This window comes from Musca autumnalis, unplaced genomic scaffold (genome assembly GCF_047663935.1).
Source record: "Musca autumnalis isolate F117 unplaced genomic scaffold, ASM4766393v1 scaffold_1, whole genome shotgun sequence".
Taxonomy (NCBI): domain Eukaryota; kingdom Metazoa; phylum Arthropoda; class Insecta; order Diptera; family Muscidae; genus Musca; species Musca autumnalis.
In genome coordinates, this window is record NW_027411644.1 from 139,193,367 (window position 1) to 139,212,698 (window position 19,332).

Consider the following 19,332-nt stretch of genomic DNA (forward strand, 5'->3'; position numbering starts at 1 on the left):
ATTTTCGTTGAGTAATTTCCATTGGCAGACCAAACGTTTGGGAAAAGTAGCGATATTGAAATCTTATTTGGAGGCGATATATATCGTCAAATTTTGTTAGATGGAGTTAACAGAAATGTTTTAGAGTCACTAGTGGCCCAGGAAATAGAGCTGGCAAACTATCGATAGTCGCACCATTCGATAGTTTTGATATTTCTTATAAAAATATCGATAGTATCGATACTATCGTTAGTTTTTCATTGCCTGTATTTTAAATCAAAATCGTGGATTTTAAATTTCAACTACATAGAGTATAAGTCAAATAAAATCCACTGGATTTATTTGCAAAGATTTATTTGACGAAAAAGCTAGGTGACAACTGAAATCCAGTGGATTTCCTACATTTAAAACGCCATACACATTAGACCTTTTTGTCGGGTTAGCTTTATATTAACCTTTTCCTTTCCCTTTATGTTCCAATAAACAAAAACATTTAAAAATTTTCAAATTTATAGTTCGTTTGCATTTACGAAATCGAGTGGATTTCAACTGTCAATTCTTTGTGTTTGGTTTACATTTACAAAATCCACTCGAATTCAACTGTCAATCCCATTGCTTAAACGTCAAAATAAATCGAATGGATTTCAGATGAGTTTTCATTTGACGTATATGCAAAGGAATTGACAATTGAAATCGAGTGGATTTCGTAAATGTAAACCAAGCATTGGGTATATGTCAATGAAAACTCGTGTGAAATCCATTCGATTTCACTTGACGTTTAAGAAAATGAATTGACAGTTGAAATGGAGTGGATTTCGTAAATGTAAACCCAGCATTAAAGTGAAAAGTGTTCAAATTTGTTCCTCGAGAGCATAAACGCACCATTATTTTACAAAATGCTTCTTAGTGTCATAAGGTCTGTACGATAACCCAAAAGTTTGCGCAAATCTGCACAAACTTTTACAAAATTCTGTTCGATAATAAACTTGCAAAGTAAAAGAGAGAGAATTTGCAGACAATTGTGAGAGAACATTGGAGAGTTTTGGAGACTTTTGTTTACAAGTTTTTGCAAGGAAATTTTTTCTTTTAAGAATTTGCAAGTTTGGTCAGCTGATTTAAATTCGAATGTTTCTTGGCAAAAACATAAACAAACGTTTGGCTATTAAATAAATAGGTATAAAAAAGGGAACAAATTCTTAAATAAATAATGGAAAACGATAATGTAAGTAAAATAACTTATTTTGTAGTTTGTGGTGACAATTTTTTTTATTTTAAAGGTATGAAATGCCAGCAAAAAGCGGTGCATCCATGGAGTAGGAGAAACACTAGACGGTCAGGTATTCCCAACGATATCAATAAATATGTATGCCAAACATCGCACTGCGTTCCAGTATGTTTTATATTTGTTCATTGGAAGGGGAATTATAGTTGTAGCAACACTAAGGACCTCGTCACATAAGAGGCAGAAATGATTTCAGCAAGAAAGTCATACTTCTTATGTACCGATGCCTTAACACGATAGCCGGGTGGAACTCAGTTCCGGATCATTGGCGCAAGTCAAGTAAACGGGGTTGCCTGCATAAGTCAATAGTCCACTATCAAATATGTACGTTGAAGGAGAGCCACTATATTTGACGGCAAAAGCTGCAACACCATTGGATTTTGTGTCTTGGATTTCCGTGTTGCCCTATCTCACAAGCTTTTGTCATAATCCAATCCGCATTCTCGCACTCAGAGCAAGATGTAGGATAGGCCAGAGAAGGAGAGAAGATTATTTTCACATCTGTTGACACAAAATCAAATAATATAGCTGTTAAGTCTGTACAAGATTTGGATCAAAGAAGAATTTTAAATGGAATATAAAAAAATTGTAGACACCTTCAATTGTTAAATTTAATCTTTTCCGAAATCTTCTTGTTGTTTATCAAATCAGCTTCTTGCAAGTTTTTGCAAATTGCTGTTCGATAACAATCTGCAAATTTTTTGCTTGGAGAGAGTAAAATTGGTGGAGAGAGGTTACTGAGAACTTGCTGAGTGCTTGCAAGTACTTTTCACTTGCAAGGTTATCGTACACACCTATTGTGTGGCAAGAAAAATATAAAAAATAAAAAAGACTTTTCAGTTCTAATTGATCCAAACAATTTTCATTTGTGTTGACTTTGGCGTTATACTTTTGCTTATTCTTTCAATATTTCTAATGGCGGAATTCTGTCGATAATATCGATAGAAAAAATAACTATCGATATTAGCCCAAAAAATAAAATATCGATAGTAACGATAGTGCTATCGATATTTTGCCAGCTCTACCAGGAAACTATTTTTGGTTGGGTGTTAACTCTTATATTGTACTTATAGAAATCAAAAGGCACCAACATTCATAAACCAAAAAAGTGTTTTTAAAAATCATGAGCTCGAAAAAAACTTTTGAAAGAGCTCCAAGACACATATATTTTTTATAAGTCTCTTTTTAATATGTCAACATATGAAGAGCGAAAAATCTCGGCAAATATTTATCCACAAAAACTGACAAATTGGTCAGTGGTATTCCGTTATTCCATTCTTTTCTGCTTGAACATTTAACTTTAAAAGGCTGTTACTACAGGTGTTTACTATGAAAACAATTTGGGCAAAATCCCAACAACAAAAATAGACCAGCTACAGCGGAACACAATGGGAGACAACCTAAAAAAGGCACAAACAAAAAGAAAATGAGAATAAAAAAGAAAAAAACTCTTTTTTCTGTCTCCGAACGATTTTGATAGTTCAAACAACACCACAAAGTCCAACAAGTGACATCTTATATGGTGTTGCCATATAAAAAAAATTTATTCTTCGTTAAGGGTTACCAGATCGGCTTTGCCGCCCGCTCATCCGAAATTAACTGCGTTTCACGAACGTGAATATCCCGGCCGACTTCTGTCTATTGGAATCACAATTTCTGAAAAGACTCGAACAAAAAGAAAAAAACAAAATAAATTAAAACAAATGTTGTGGCCACGATTACCAAAACAAACTTAAACACTCAGTGACCAACAAAACACAGGATTACCTTCTCGACCTCAGTGCAATCTTCTAGGTCTGTTATCAACCTATTGTCTTCTGACAGCAGGTCCATTGGTTGGTACCATAAAACTTGTCTCGCCATCATCCTTAGAAGACTGCCTTCTGTAAGGTGCAGTTGTACTCATCTTTACGGCATCAGGAAAATACGGTCCACTTTTATATACGATCTTGGACGAACGTGTTCCATTTTTAGCAGATCCTTTTATTGGACGAAATAGGTTCATTTCGCGGTCCGTTATTTATAACAGTAGGCTAAACTTTGTCCTTTCAGTGATAGGGATGCGGCAATTTATCAACTGATCGTATATTTGTAATATGTTGTTGACAACGATTTGACTGTGTAATTGATCCCGTTAACACCCAACCAAAAATAGTTTCCTGGGCCACCAGTGAGTCTAAAACATTTCATATCATATCAATATCGTGACTTCTCCCAAACATTCGGTCTGCAAATGGAAATTACTCATCGAAAATTAACCTGGTACGGCAACAGAATAACTTGGCAGCTTATCGGTCAAATGTGAAAAAACTAAACCAGAAACTCCAATTGTAATATTATCAAGATGTGGAGATTTTAAAACGATGATCCAGCAGAAGCATTGTTTAATCCTGATAACCTGGCATTGATCTTTTCACTCACATTATTATAGGAATCCAAATTCGACAATGATTCCCGATGCAACATTTTGTGATGCTGTCCATGGTATTTGAAACAACTAGAGTTACTTGGGCAATCCTTCAATAAATGATTAGTGCCAAAACATCTTATACATAAACTGTTCTTTTTAACGGCTCTAAACTTATCCTTCTGGTACATATTTAAAAATGCTGGACAAAATGTCAAGATATGGTCCTCTGAACAAACAAAACAAGACCGTTTATTCGCTTATGAGCCATAATGGTCCAACCCCTTACTTGAGGAAAGTACTTCGACGCAATCATCTACTTTTGAAAGGTTCCTATTTTTTGAAATCATACACGGTTTCCAGCAATTGAAACCGTGCAGTTAAAATTTATCCAAATCTGTCCATTTAGAAATATCTGTCTTATTACTGACAGTTCGTTCCCATAGCGACAAAGTATTTACTAGAAATTTAGTGGAACACAAATATCGGATCCCAACTATCTATATCAATTTGGCGCTGCTTAAGGGTTGTTATGCAATTATTTATGTCCCTTTGAAGTCTTTTAATCTTGCTAGCAGATTCATTCCTCACATCAACCAGATTAAAAAGCAGCTTTAGCTGACTAATCACCAAAATTCTCTTCTTCTCATACCTGTCTTTAAGATTTGACCAAGCATTTTCGAACCCTGAATAAGTTTGTTGTGATTTTTTTCTGACCTAAATAAAATAGTTTTTCAACCGGCTTGATAGACCTACAGTCAATATACGCTGCGGTGAACATATCCCTAAATGGTGGCCAAGAGAGATAGTCACCGTGGAATATTTCCGTAGTGCATGGCGGTACACACAAACTGTGGTCGGACATTCTATTTTCCAACGAGTCCGTTGCTTGGTTAGTAGAGAGTAGTGTGGACGTCAGAGTGGATTGATTTAAAAACGTCTGTGATAATTCATCCAATTGAACGGCGCAGACGATGTAGGCTTCTCTACATTGCCTAAACAGTGCTGACGCTTCCGTTTCATCATCTGTTCCGTTACACTCAACACACAACTGTTCATAAGCCGCCCTAACTTTCTGCCAAAGCCCCCTAAATTCTATCTTTCGATTACTGGGGATAATGCCATTATATTCCTTCTCAAAATCGAGGGATACATAGTTCAAAGTTTCCAATTTCTCACAAAAAAAGAACATAAAACTGTTTTTGTACGATTTGAAGAGACATCTATTTCAAATAAAATACATTTTATTGCCGCAAAACGTCTTTGCAAAACTCAAAATTGCCTAGGAACAAGGAAATCCAACAGGGGTTTTGAATTTTAAACGCCCAGAAAAAATTATATTAAGTGATGGAAAAATCACCTCTTTCTTTCAAATGTCCTCTTATATGGTATTATAGAAATCAAAAGGCAACAACATTCATAAACCAAAAAAGTGTTTTTAAAATTCATGAACTCAAAAAAAATTCTGAAAGAGCTCCACGACACACATATTTATTATAAGTCTCTTTTTAATATGTGAACATATGAAGAGCGAAAAATCTCGGCAAATATTTATGCACAAAAACCAACAGAGTTTTATACTGCACAAGAACAATTGATTGTGGGTGAAATAATCTATTATTTATTTTAAAAAATTCAATTGAAACTAAAAGTAATTATGAGTGGTGCTGAAGAAGTATATTACAAGTTTCCTTTATAGCCAGTATCTCCGCCTGTCCCCACGTCAGTGGTTTTCCATTATTCCATTATTTTCTGCTTTTAAATGTAAAAGGCTGTTTAAAAGTAACTGCAGGTGCTTACTTTCAAAACAATTTGGGCAAAATCCCAACAACAGCGGAACACAATGGGAGACAACCTAAATGGAAAAAGGCACACACAAAAAGAAAATGGGAATAAAAAAGAAAAAAATTCTTTTTCTCTCTCCGAACGATTTCGACTTTTAATTAAAAAAATGTTATTTTTATTAATAATATCAATCAACAATTCAAATGGTATTTTGTTAAAGTAATTTAAATCGAATTTGATATTTTCAACGAATACGACGCGCCTTCGTACAACAAGAATTCAACTTTATAATATATTTAATATATATAGCGCACGAAAGAACTCGAACTTGTCATTAATAGTACCAACAACACCACAAAGCACAGGAAGTGACATCTTATATGGTGTTGCCATATAGAAAAGATTTATTATTTCCCTATCGTGAACACCCCGGCCAGTTCAGTTTTTTGGAATCACAAGTTTTTAAGAGTCTCGAACAATAAGAAAAAACAAAATAAATTAAAACAAATGATGTGGTCACGATTACTAAAACAAACTTAAATACCCAGTGACCAACAAAACACAGGATTCCATTCTCGACCTCAACGCAATCTTCTAGGTCTGTTATCAACCTATTGTCTTCTGACAGCAGGCCCGTTGATTGGTGCCATAAAACTCGTCTCGTCATCATCCTTAGAAGACTGCGACTGTGTAATTGGTTCCGTTAACGCCCAACAAAAATAGTTTCCTGGGCTACCAGTGACTCTAAAACATTTCTATTAACTCCATCTAACAAAATTTTACTATATATATCGCTTCCAATTAAGATACCAACATCTCTACTTATGCCAAACGTTGGGTCTGCCAATGGAAAATTACTCAACGAAAATCAGCCTCGTACGGCAATAGAATAACTTGGCAGCTTATCAGTCAAATGTGGCAAAACTAAACCAGAATCTCCAATTGTGCAACATTTTTAAAGTTGATCTTGTGCAAACAATTCGAACTGAGGATTTTTGAAAGTACAGACCCAAACGGCAAGAACCCCTAGTTGGGTTTTGTTGTGTCAGATCCAGCTCGGATTTTATGGCCCCATCTAAACATGGTTAAATATTGAGTTTTTAAAGAAATTCGGGGCTATATCTCTGAAACCAATGCGAATCTTCTTCTGACCTCTGAATCAAATTTGTAGATAAGGACATGAATAAAAAATTTGGAGAAATACTGAACTCAAGAAACAACATTTATTGCCTCAAATTTCAAAATATATGCAAAAATTCCACAATTTTTATACATTTCGCACGGTATCTCCAAAACCGTTAATTTTTTTCTGAATATTTTCTTTTTGAAAAATATTCCCTGGAATGTAATTCACAACCGTTCAGAACATGTCGTTGTTGTAAAATGCCTCTATGCCGTGGTTTTCAGTACATTTTTCAACGACGATTTAATAAAAATGTTAATAATGTAGTGAAATCCGAAATGCGAGAATAAACTGTTGGTGTGAACTGTGTTTGAAATACGTTTTGTAAAAGATATGATACAAAATACCGCAGAAACAACATGAAGTAAGCATTATAGAGTTTCAGAATGTTGTAAAGAATTGTTGAGAACTTTATTTGGAAGATTTTGTGCAAAAGGTTACTTGGTTCAACTCCCAATAGTTTAGCCAATACTGACCAGAATTTCAGCTCTTATGTAAAATTTTCTATATTTTATAGATTTTGATGCCCTAAATGGAGTTGAGAACTTTATTTGGAAGACTTTTGCAAAAGGTTACTTGGTTCAACTCCCAATAGTTTAGCCAATACTGACCAGAATTTCAGCTCTTATGTAAAATTTTCTATATTTTATAGATTTTGATGCCCTAAATGGAGTTTTTCTTATGTGGTTTTTTCAAGGGATAAGTTCTACTAGTTTAGGGCTACAATATTGCTAAAGACAGCAAGGCCAAATTCCATTTCGTTTCTGAGATAAAGGCCTGATAAATGCAAAAAAAATATGTGAACATATGAAGAGCGAAAAATCTCGGCAAATATTTATGCACAAAAACCAACAGAGTTTTATACTGCACAAGAACAATTGATTGTGGGTGAAATAATCTATTATTTATTTTAAAAAATTCAATTGAAACTAAAAGTAATTATGAGTGGTGCTGAAGAAGTATATTACAAGTTTCCTTTATAGCCAGTATCTCCGCCTGTCCCCACGTCAGTGGTTTTCCATTATTCCATTATTTTCTGCTTTTAAATGTAAAAGGCTGTTTAAAAGTAACTGCAGGTGCTTACTTTCAAAACAATTTGGGCAAAATCCCAACAACAGCGGAACACAATGGGAGACAACCTAAATGGAAAAAGGCACACACAAAAAGAAAATGGGAATAAAAAAGAAAAAAATTCTTTTTCTCTCTCCGAACGATTTCGACTTTTAATTAAAAAAATGTTATTTTTATTAATAATATCAATCAACAATTCAAATGGTATTTTGTTAAAGTAATTTAAATCGAATTTGATATTTTCAACGAATACGACGCGCCTTCGTACAACAAGAATTCAACTTTATAATATATTTAATATATATAGCGCACGAAAGAACTCGAACTTGTCATTAATAGTACCAACAACACCACAAAGCACAGGAAGTGACATCTTATATGGTGTTGCCATATAGAAAAGATTTATTATTTCCCTATCGTGAACACCCCGGCCAGTTCAGTTTTTTGGAATCACAAGTTTTTAAGAGTCTCGAACAATAAGAAAAAACAAAATAAATTAAAACAAATGATGTGGTCACGATTACTAAAACAAACTTAAATACCCAGTGACCAACAAAACACAGGATTCCATTCTCGACCTCAACGCAATCTTCTAGGTCTGTTATCAACCTATTGTCTTCTGACAGCAGGCCCGTTGATTGGTGCCATAAAACTCGTCTCGTCATCATCCTTAGAAGACTGCGACTGTGTAATTGGTTCCGTTAACGCCCAACAAAAATAGTTTCCTGGGCTACCAGTGACTCTAAAACATTTCTATTAACTCCATCTAACAAAATTTTACTATATATATCGCTTCCAATTAAGATACCAACATCTCTACTTATGCCAAACGTTGGGTCTGCCAATGGAAAATTACTCAACGAAAATCAGCCTCGTACGGCAATAGAATAACTTGGCAGCTTATCAGTCAAATGTGGCAAAACTAAACCAGAATCTCCAATTGTGCAACATTTTTAAAGTTGATCTTGTGCAAACAATTCGAACTGAGGATTTTTGAAAGTACAGACCCAAACGGCAAGAACCCCTAGTTGGGTTTTGTTGTGTCAGATCCAGCTCGGATTTTATGGCCCCATCTAAACATGGTTAAATATTGAGTTTTTAAAGAAATTCGGGGCTATATCTCTGAAACCAATGCGAATCTTCTTCTGACCTCTGAATCAAATTTGTAGATAAGGACATGAATAAAAAATTTGGAGAAATACTGAACTCAAGAAACAACATTTATTGCCTCAAATTTCAAAATATATGCAAAAATTCCACAATTTTTATACATTTCGCACGGTATCTCCAAAACCGTTAATTTTTTTCTGAATATTTTCTTTTTGAAAAATATTCCCTGGAATGTAATTCACAACCGTTCAGAACATGTCGTTGTTGTAAAATGCCTCTATGCCGTGGTTTTCAGTACATTTTTCAACGACGATTTAATAAAAATGTTAATAATGTAGTGAAATCCGAAATGCGAGAATAAACTGTTGGTGTGAACTGTGTTTGAAATACGTTTTGTAAAAGATATGATACAAAATACCGCAGAAACAACATGAAGTAAGCATTATAGAGTTTCAGAATGTTGTAAAGAATTGTTGAGAACTTTATTTGGAAGATTTTGTGCAAAAGGTTACTTGGTTCAACTCCCAATAGTTTAGCCAATACTGACCAGAATTTCAGCTCTTATGTAAAATTTTCTATATTTTATAGATTTTGATGCCCTAAATGGAGTTGAGAACTTTATTTGGAAGACTTTTGCAAAAGGTTACTTGGTTCAACTCCCAATAGTTTAGCCAATACTGACCAGAATTTCAGCTCTTATGTAAAATTTTCTATATTTTATAGATTTTGATGCCCTAAATGGAGTTTTTCTTATGTGGTTTTTTCAAGGGATAAGTTCTACTAGTTTAGGGCTACAATATTGCTAAAGACAGCAAGGCCAAATTCCATTTCGTTTCTGAGATAAAGGCCTGATAAATGCAAAAAAAATTTAGATTTTTCCCGGTTTAGATGAGGCCATAAAATCCGAACTGGATCTGACAGGACAAAACTCTACTAGGGTTTTTGTAGTCTAAATATGTACTTTCAAAAAATTCATACTAGAAGTTGTTTGCATTTTCAGTGTTGCATAGTGTTGTCAAGATGTGGAAATTTTAGAACGAGTTTACATTGCTTCCTGATAACCTGGCATTGATCTTTTCAACTGACAAGTTTAGTTTTCCCTACCAGTTCTCCGAAATTAAAGTGGCTTGAGACCCTGGTAACTGGTACTGGCCTAAAATCCACATCATTATTGTATATTTCCTCATTTTTAAAAATGCTGGACAAAATTTCAATATATGGTCGGTCCTCTGAAGAAACAAAACAAGACCCTTACTTGAGGAATGTACTTCTACGCTATCATTTACTTTTAAAGGATTCATATTGTTCATCATACAGGGTTTCCAACGATTGAAACCTTGCAGATAAAAGTTATCCAAATCTGTCCATTTAGAAATATCTGTCTTATTACTGACAGTTCGTTCCAACTGTCTTTAAGATTTGACCCAGCATTTTCGAACCCTGAAATAGTTAGTTGTGATTTTTTCTGACGCAAATAAAATAGTTTTTCAACCGGCGTGATAGACCTACAGTCAATATACGCTGCGGTGAACATTTCCCAAATTGTGGGATGGTGTTCAGTAAGAAAATGCAGATAGAGAGTATAAGAACATAGAACAGCAGATTTACAGAAATGGGGGAAATTCCACGTGAACACATTTCTTTTGCAATCAAATTTGTCGCAATAAATTTTTCGATTTTTGCGGAACCACTGTGCAGTTTCTTCAAACATTGTTAACGCGTTCATTTCCCCTCCTCATTTAATAAAAGAAATAAAAAAAAAAATAAATATAAAATTAATTCACTTCTTTAGCAATGGTATTTATCGTGTATATTCATGTTGAGCCGAATATAATTTAAAAACTACTAACAATTATTTTATTTCTGGTTTTGCAGGTTATACCAACATGCGTGTACCTCATGTCTCGAGTTGCAGTCCATATGGAAATCGAGGGTACTGGACAATGCCCCTCTCAAGTTATGCTTGCAGCAGCGGTAGGTTGTGAGGAGCTAGGAATAGCAAATAAGTTATTAGCTCAGAGTATATTTGGACTCTGGATGGGAAGTTCACTTCTTGAAATTCAACTAAAGGCTCACCACCGACCATATGCTGTACGTATCTTATGGCCTAATCTACTTCAGAAATTTAGTCATGGAAATCTCACCCAATTCAAATTCGACGAACCTATAATAATGTTAAAGAGAAGCGTATATTTCTTAAGGCGAGACGAAGAAAAAATTAAGTAAGTGTTTCATTGCAAAAGTAGTATTTTTAGAGTAGCACATTATGTCTCTCATTTACTCACTTTACTTACCGGTATCTCTAAAACTCAACAAGTTATAGCTAAAATAAAGTTTTTTGACTTTATGAAGCACTAAAACACAGTAAGTCATGCTTGATCTTGCTCAGAAATTTAGCACTGATATCTTGCTAGCTTATTACAGAAGATGGTAAAAGTGTTTGCAGTATAATCTCGATAATCCGGACAACCCATGTTTTGGCGTGTCCGGATTATCGAACTGTCCGGATTACCGAGAAAAGCACACAAAATTGGGATTAAATTATAAATAATGCAACATTTAATCAATATAAACAATTTGCGCACGAAACACAACCAAACTTTATTTTTGGAAATATTGTTTTCTTTGCTTCTGTTTCAAATCAAAAAACAAATTTGAAAAACACACTTGATATTCGTAGTGTTGCTTACGATTTAATTTTTTTATTGACATACATAGAGAGACAGTTTATTTAATACAAACGAAGTCATATATAAATAAGAATTTGAAAATGGTGGCAAAAATATCGCTCAATGTGATTTTGGCGAAATTTTCTGAGTAAATTAGCAATTTATCTACGAGTGGTTTCGTGAGGCTCGCTGTTTGGAATCTTAAAAAGTTGGTCCCATCTCAGTGAGGTAATTTGAATCGGGATGCACTCAGTAACATGAGAGAAGTATACCTTGTCCCTTAAAATATTTGCCAAACAATTTGGAACCACTTTTCTTGGCTTGAGGATAGGAAATTGGGACCCGCCCCCTCCTTTCGGTAATTTTTTAGATTTTTTGTATATTTTACTTGTAAACGTTCAAATGTTGTACATTGGACCTAACTGTAAACATCCTAACGGAGAGTAAAGCAGCAATTAAAGCTATAACAAGCAAGACAGTAAAATCAAAAACAGTCTTACAGTGTAAAAAGCCAATTAACGACTACTCCCTGTTTCGGTTGACATTAGGTCTGTCTGGTTACCCTAACATTTGTAACAATTTGTACCAATTGTTGCTGAAAGTCGTCTGTTAACACAAAAAACCAGCAAAAGAGAGCGATTCGAGAGAGACATTTTGACAGTTCATTCACTGAGAGATTGCAAATTTCTTCTAGCAGCAACTAGCAACTCTTTTTCTTCCTGAAAACAATCAATCATCCGTTTTTAATTTGTTGTTGATTTATGTTTGTGAAAATTAAAAACAATTTTATTGTGGAAATAATATAGTCTAATTGTATTGTTTATGGAGGACAAATTTGTAAAGTGGAAAAATACTTTTTTGTTTCATTTTCTTTTTTATTTTTAATAAAATACAACGTGTTTGCTTCCTTTATTGGCGGACAAATTGCTCTGTTTTTTGGCAAGCCAGCTGATTGCTTGTCTTTGCAGGGAAGCTGTCTGTTTACCTTTTACAATTTTCTAGCAAAAGAGAATAAAAACCGCTTACTCTCTGAGAAAGTTCTTGCTGGAAAATCCTTCCTGGGAAAGTAACCAGACAGACTTATTATATTGGTTCCAGGATATTGGGAGATTAGGAGTAACGAGATAGCTAACTTTTTAACAAAATACGCCAGTAAGCTAACTACGATTACCCTAGATAATGTTAAGCCTTTAAAAGCGGCGCGCCCAGAGTTTAAAGCACAGGCAAAGAATACTTATATATCCATTTGGAGTACTGAAGAGAGGAGAAAACGCAAACATCCTATGGGGGAACCCAGATGGGGACAAAACAAAGGAACTACTTTTATGAGTAAAAAGACATTTGTAGACTGACAGACATCCTTACGGGACACCTAGGGCTACAAGCACACCTGTACAAAATAGGTGCTGCAGAAAGTAGCGATGCAAATCATGCGGATAAGACTACGAAACGTTGGAACATATTCTCTGTCACTGCCCAGTCTTCGCGACTTTGAGAAACCAACACTTAAGAAAAGACACTATACAAGAAGATAACTAAATTAGGGCAACCGAGTTCAAAATGTTAAGAGACTCTGTCAGTGGCAAGGAAACTCTAAAAATTATCCCAAACAACAATCTTCTTCCAGACATCTGAATTTAGAGCGCACAACAGGCTAACCTTGGCTTAAGTGTGTGCCCATACTATAACCAACAGACAAACAACTTTGAATGTTATTCAAGGCTTACTAGAGCACGTTGAGTCTTTATTGATGATTACTCAATGATTGATCAATATTTGGAAATTCCATCGAATTTATACATCATTTCTTCGCAGTCAGCAAGTGACGAGGAATTCCCGCTTAAACATATGGTTGACATTTCTTCTTACTCTATTTGACATACATAACAGTTCTTACATGCTGAGTCTTACAAACTAAAAAAAAAGAAGAGAAGAGGGGAGAGTTATTCGTCACAATAGTCAAAACAACCAAGTGCAATGGCCCGAGAACAACAACAGCACGCTTAAATTAGTAGACGATGCGGACTTCTTTGCTGTCTCATCAACATGCATCGTTGGTGGTTTGTTATGAAAATATTCTTTCACTTATTCAGTACTCTTGTTGGCATGTGTGACATTGGTTTGTTATGAAAATATTCTTTCACTTATTCAGTACTCTTGTTGGCATGTGTGACATTGAATTTACTCTGCTTTGTTATACTACACCTCCCCTTTTCGGAAGAATACTCATATAATTTTTTGAACTTTAAATATTAGACATACCCTCCGTTTCATGTCAATAGCACATTTCATATTGCTTTTTGTTACATAATTTTAGTCCATATCCGTGGAATAACTTCGGGAATGTTTACATATCTTGGTTTGTAATCTTATGAAGTACCTTTCAACAAAAAGTTTGACTTCGATAACGTACCGTTATAATTTTTCTTTAATTTTCTTTAAAAAAGTCCAAATTTGTACGATTTAAAGTGTTTCATCGGAATAGCACATTCTTTAATAACTTGAGTAAAAATGCAAACTTTGAATGCTACTGTTACGATTCTTTAAAATTTGAATAAATGAAAGCTATTTCAAGTTTAAAACGCTTAAATTGGTCGAACTATGACTTTAATACCGGGGAAATAAAACCTTATGAAAGCTGTGGACTTTAATTGTCTATAATACGTTAAAAATTTGCATAAATTGACAGTTTTTCCTTAGTTTTTTAAAAAACTAAAGAAAAACGAAGGAATGAAGAGGGATGGTGCAAAATAAACTTGAAATTCTACTGAAATGATCGAGAAACTTCAAATTCCTACGACTCCTATTACATAATACGGGCCAATGTAGGCATTAAGATATGTTAATCATTAAAATACCAGGTGATTGTTATTGCTCTGGGTCTAAGCCAACATACTATAAAGAAAAAACGAGATCCTTCCTATACACAGAAAGAAAATAGGTTAGATTTCTGACACAGACATAAACTGGAGATAACCCTAAAACAAATGTTATGACGACTCGAGCTCAAGAATAAGTGCAACCGACGAATTCGTTTAAATGCGAACTCAGCAGAAACATTCAAAAACTCTCGTAGCTGCATATGCAAACCAAACTAACTACTCCCACTGTTATGCTTCTCCACAATACAGAGATTCATCATAACTATGTAGATAGTTTGTCGAAAATAACAACAAACAAATCGTCTGCCGTGCTTTGTGTCTATTTTATATGCACTTGCCAGTTTTGTTGTGATGTGTGTTTACTTTTTATTTTTAAAGTAAGCCCAGCTTAATCACAATTTTTTTGTTTTCAAATTTTAAAAACAACATGTTTTTAAAGTTGGTGTAGTTAAAATTTAGGGAAGGGCAAAGAATACTAGTTTCGTCCAACGCCACTTGGACTCATCAGTTCTCTTAGTTCTTTGCATTGAAGCAAAGAACTCTTCCCCAATTTTATGACGACTCTCTTTAGTTTGTAAGACTCAGCATGTAAGAACTATTATGTATATCAAATAGAGTAAGAAGAAATGTCAACCATATGTTTAAGCGGGAATTCCTCGTCATTTGCTGACTTGTCTATTGTCTATTTTATATGCACTTGGCGGTTTTGTAGTGATGTGTGTTTACTTGCCATTTTTAAAGTAAGCCCAGCTTAATCACAAATTTTTTGTTTTCAAATTTTAAAAACAACATGTTTTTAAAGTGGGTGTAGTTAAAATTGATTTACTTTATGGAAGGGCAGAGAATACTAGTTTCGTCCAACGCCACTTGGACTCATCAGTTCTCTTAGTTCTTTGCATTGAAGCAAAGAAGTCTTCCCCAATTTTATGACGACTCTCTTTAGTTTGTAAGACTCAGCATGTAACAACTATTATGTATGTATATCAAATAGAGTAAGAAGAAATGTCATATGTTTAAGCGGGAATTCCCCGTCACTTGCTGACTGCGAAGAAATTATGTATAAATTCGATGGAATTCCCAAATATTGATCAATCATTGAATAACCATCAATAAATACTCAACGGACTCAAGTCTCACAAGACTCACAGTGTTATAAGCGTTATACGGTATGGTGCACACTATACTGCAGACGATGCTACACCTTAGCGGCCAAAGTAAATCCTGGCAAATGTGTACAAATTAAAAGAGAATAATTCGTATTATTTATAAACCGCATGCGCATCAAGTTATTTTGAGGATTTCGCGATTTACATGTATTTCAAAATGAACATTTAATTTAATTACCCGATATCCATTTAAAGGAACCCAAAATTTATTTGAACGATACCCATACTTTCTGCTAGATGTTAGCGTGTATTTGAGAAGTGATTAGAATAAAAAAATTGATTTTATGCGTGAAATTTAACTAAAATAGGAGAATAACTTCGACCTGTCATCATAACTATGTTGATAGTTTGTCGAAAATAACAACAAACAACTCGTCCACCGTGCTGTGTGTCTATTTTATATTCACTTTGGCAGTTTTGTTGTGATGTGTGTTTACTTTTTATTTTTAAGCTGGGCTTAAATCACAGATTTGTTGTTTTCAAATTTTAAAAACAACAAGTTTTTAAAGTGAGTTTAGTTAAAATTGATTTACTCTAAGGAAGGGCAGAGTATACTACTTTCGTCCAACGCCACTTGGACTCATCAGTTCACTTACAACAAAACTCCCAAGTGAATATAAAATAGACACAAAGCGCGCAGACGATTTGTTTGTCGTTATTTTGGAGAAACTATCAACATAGTTATGATGATTCTCTGCATTGTGGAGACGCATAACAGTGACGAGTCGAGCTCAAGAATAAATGTGACCGACGAATTCTTTTAAATGCGAATTCAACAGAAACATTCAAAAACTCTCGCAGTCGCATAGGCAAATCAAATTAACTACTCCCACTGTTATGCGTCTCCACAATGCAAAGAATCATCATAACTATGTTGATAGTTTCCCGAAAATAACAACAAACAAATCGTCTGCCATATGTTTAAGCGGGAATTCCTCGTCATTTGCTGACTTGTCTATTGTCTATTTTATATGCACTTGGCAGTTTTGTAGTGATGTGTGTTTACTTGTCATTTTTAAAGTAAGCCCAGCTTAATCACAAATTTTTTGTTTTCAAATTTTAAAAACAACATGTTTTTAAAGTGGGTGTAGTTAAAATTGATTTACTTTAGGGAAGGGCAGAGAATACTAGTTTCGTCCAACGCCACTTGGACTCATCAGTTCTCTTAGTTCTTTGCATTGAAGCAAAGAACTCTTCCCCAATTTTATGACGACTCTCTTTAGTTTGTAAGACTCAGCATGTAACAACTATTATGTATATCAAATGGAGTAAGAAGAAATGTCATATGTTTAAGCGGGAATTCCCCGTCACTTGCTGACTGCGAAGAAATTATGTATAAATTCGATGGAATTCCCAAATATTGATCAATCATTGAATAACCATCAATAAATACTCAACGGACTCAAGTAAGCCTTGAATAATATTCAAAGTTGTGTCTTTTGGTTATATGGTGATCCTGCCAGCTTTGCACTAGTTGCGATTGGTGTCTTCGCACTAGTTGCGATCCTTGCACCAGTTGCATATATATATATATATATATATATAATTGTTCCTCAAACATCCCAGGCGGTACAGGGGAGACCTCTCTCATACCAATGAGTGCACCCCAACATTTGCTACATTTCTTTTGAAAATTATTCATGTCAAAATATTGTCCGATTTTATTTTGGATAGGCTTTTCATTTCTATCCCATCCAGACCAACTCGTAACTATTAACTACTTAAAATATATTATTATACAACGAACTATGCCAATAACGTCCGAATAAATATCAAAAATGGCAATGAAAACAGGACAAAATCGATTTGTTGTCAAAGAGAACCGTAACATTGAGTAACATTTTTGTAGAATATTTGGATGCACAAAAATCTCATCTTGTGGTACTTTCACTACGGTTCAAGAAATAAAGGACGAAAAGGACATGAAAGGCATTGAGTTAGAAGAAATGTTCTACAAAAAGATTCGCCAATCGATTTGACTGCAGACATGTCTCCTCAAAACGAAGCTACAACAACGCTAAACAGAGATATGGAGATATTTTCTCAAGTATTACAGGGAAAAAATTAAAAACTTCATCGCGCGATATCTCAGAAACTTGACCTATGGCGAAAATTTCCTTTGGGTTCGTAGTATACTCATCAAGGGCTTTCATCTCCAAAAGAAATTTTCCACCCCCCAGACTTTGAGTTCCATTTTGTGTCACAGTGTTATAAGCGTTATACGGTATGGTGCACACTATACTGCAGACGATGCTACACCTTAGCGGCCAAAGTAAATCCTGGCAAATGTGTACAAATTAAAAGAGAATAATTCGTATTATTTATAAACCGCATGCGCATCAAGTTATTTTGAGGATTTCGCGATTTACATGTATTTCAAAATGAACATTTAATTTAATTACCCGATATCCATTTAAAGGAACCCAAAATTTATTTGAACGATACCCATACTTTCTGCTAGATGTTAGCGTGTATTTGAGAAGTGATTAGAATAAAAAAATTGATTTTATGCGTGAAATTTAACTAAAATAGGAGAATAACTTCGACCTGTCATCATAACTATGTTGATAGTTTGTCGAAAATAACAACAAACAACTCGTCCACCGTGCTGTGTGTCTATTTTATATTCACTTTGGCAGTTTTGTTGTGATGTGTGTTTACTTTTTATTTTTAAGCTGGGCTTAAATCACAGATTTGTTGTTTTCAAATTTTAAAAACAACAAGTTTTTAAAGTGAGTTTAGTTAAAATTGATTTACTCTAAGGAAGGGCAGAGTATACTACTTTCGTCCAACGCCACTTGGACTCATCAGTTCACTTACAACAAAACTCCCAAGTGAATATAAAATAGACACAAAGCGCGCAGACGATTTGTTTGTCGTTATTTTGGAGAAACTATCAACATAGTTATGATGATTCTCTGCATTGTGGAGACGCATAACAGTGACGAGTCGAGCTCAAGAATAAATGTGACCGACGAATTCGTTTAAATGCGAATTCAACAGAAACATTCAAAAACTCTCGTAGTCGCATAGGCAAATCAAATTAACTACTCCCACTGTTATGCGTCTCCACAATGCAGAGAATCATCATAACTATGTTGATAGTTTCTCGAAAATAACAACAAACAAATTGTCTGCCGTGCTTTGTGTCTATTTTATATTCACTGGGGAGTTTTGTTGTAGTGTGTGTTTACATTTTATTTTTATCAAAAAGAGTAAGAAGATATGTCAACCATATGTTTAAGCGGGAATTCCTCGTCACCAGCTGACTGCGAAGCAATTATGTATAAATTCGATGGAACTCGCAAATATTGATGAATCATTGAATAACCATCAATAAAGACTCAACGGGCTCAAGTAAGCCTTAAATAATATTCAAAGTTGTTTGTCCTTTCGTTATATGGCGATCCTGCCAGCTTTGCACTAGTTGAGATCCTTGCAACAGTTGCAAGACCCTGCTCAAATAAGCAAGGAGCAAATAAATATATAAATATATATATATATGGTAATATTCAAAAATGTTTTACAATCGTTGAAGTTGAGGTTCACCATTTAATAAGTCGCGAACTGTCAATATATTTTATACAATATGAATATATTTATATAAATTGAAGTGTTTTAGTCGGGGTCGCATAAAATTAAACAACAAATAATTTATGTGTAAGCTTTGTTGGTGGTAATATTAAAAAATGGGTAAAAATGTGTTGAAGTTTACTAGTTTTCTTGTGCTCTTTCTTGATTTCTGGTCAAACCACGAAAAATTTAGACCTAAGCTCAAAAAAAGAATTGAAGAATACC

The 19,332-nt window shown here is 34.4% G+C and overlaps 1 protein-coding gene across 19 annotated transcripts in view; it reads left to right on the forward strand.

Moving 5' to 3' along the window:
* Positions 1-19,332, forward strand: part of Bili (FERM domain-containing protein 8 Bili) — a 1,367,054-nt gene that overhangs the window by 634,259 nt on the left and 713,463 nt on the right. For all 19 annotated transcript variants that reach the window (XM_073956031.1, XM_073956053.1, XM_073956086.1 and 16 more), the window contains one exon: positions 10,693-11,039. In XM_073956031.1, the coding sequence (XP_073812132.1) occupies positions 10,693-11,039 (347 nt within the window). The remainder of the gene's footprint in view (positions 1-10,692; positions 11,040-19,332) is intronic.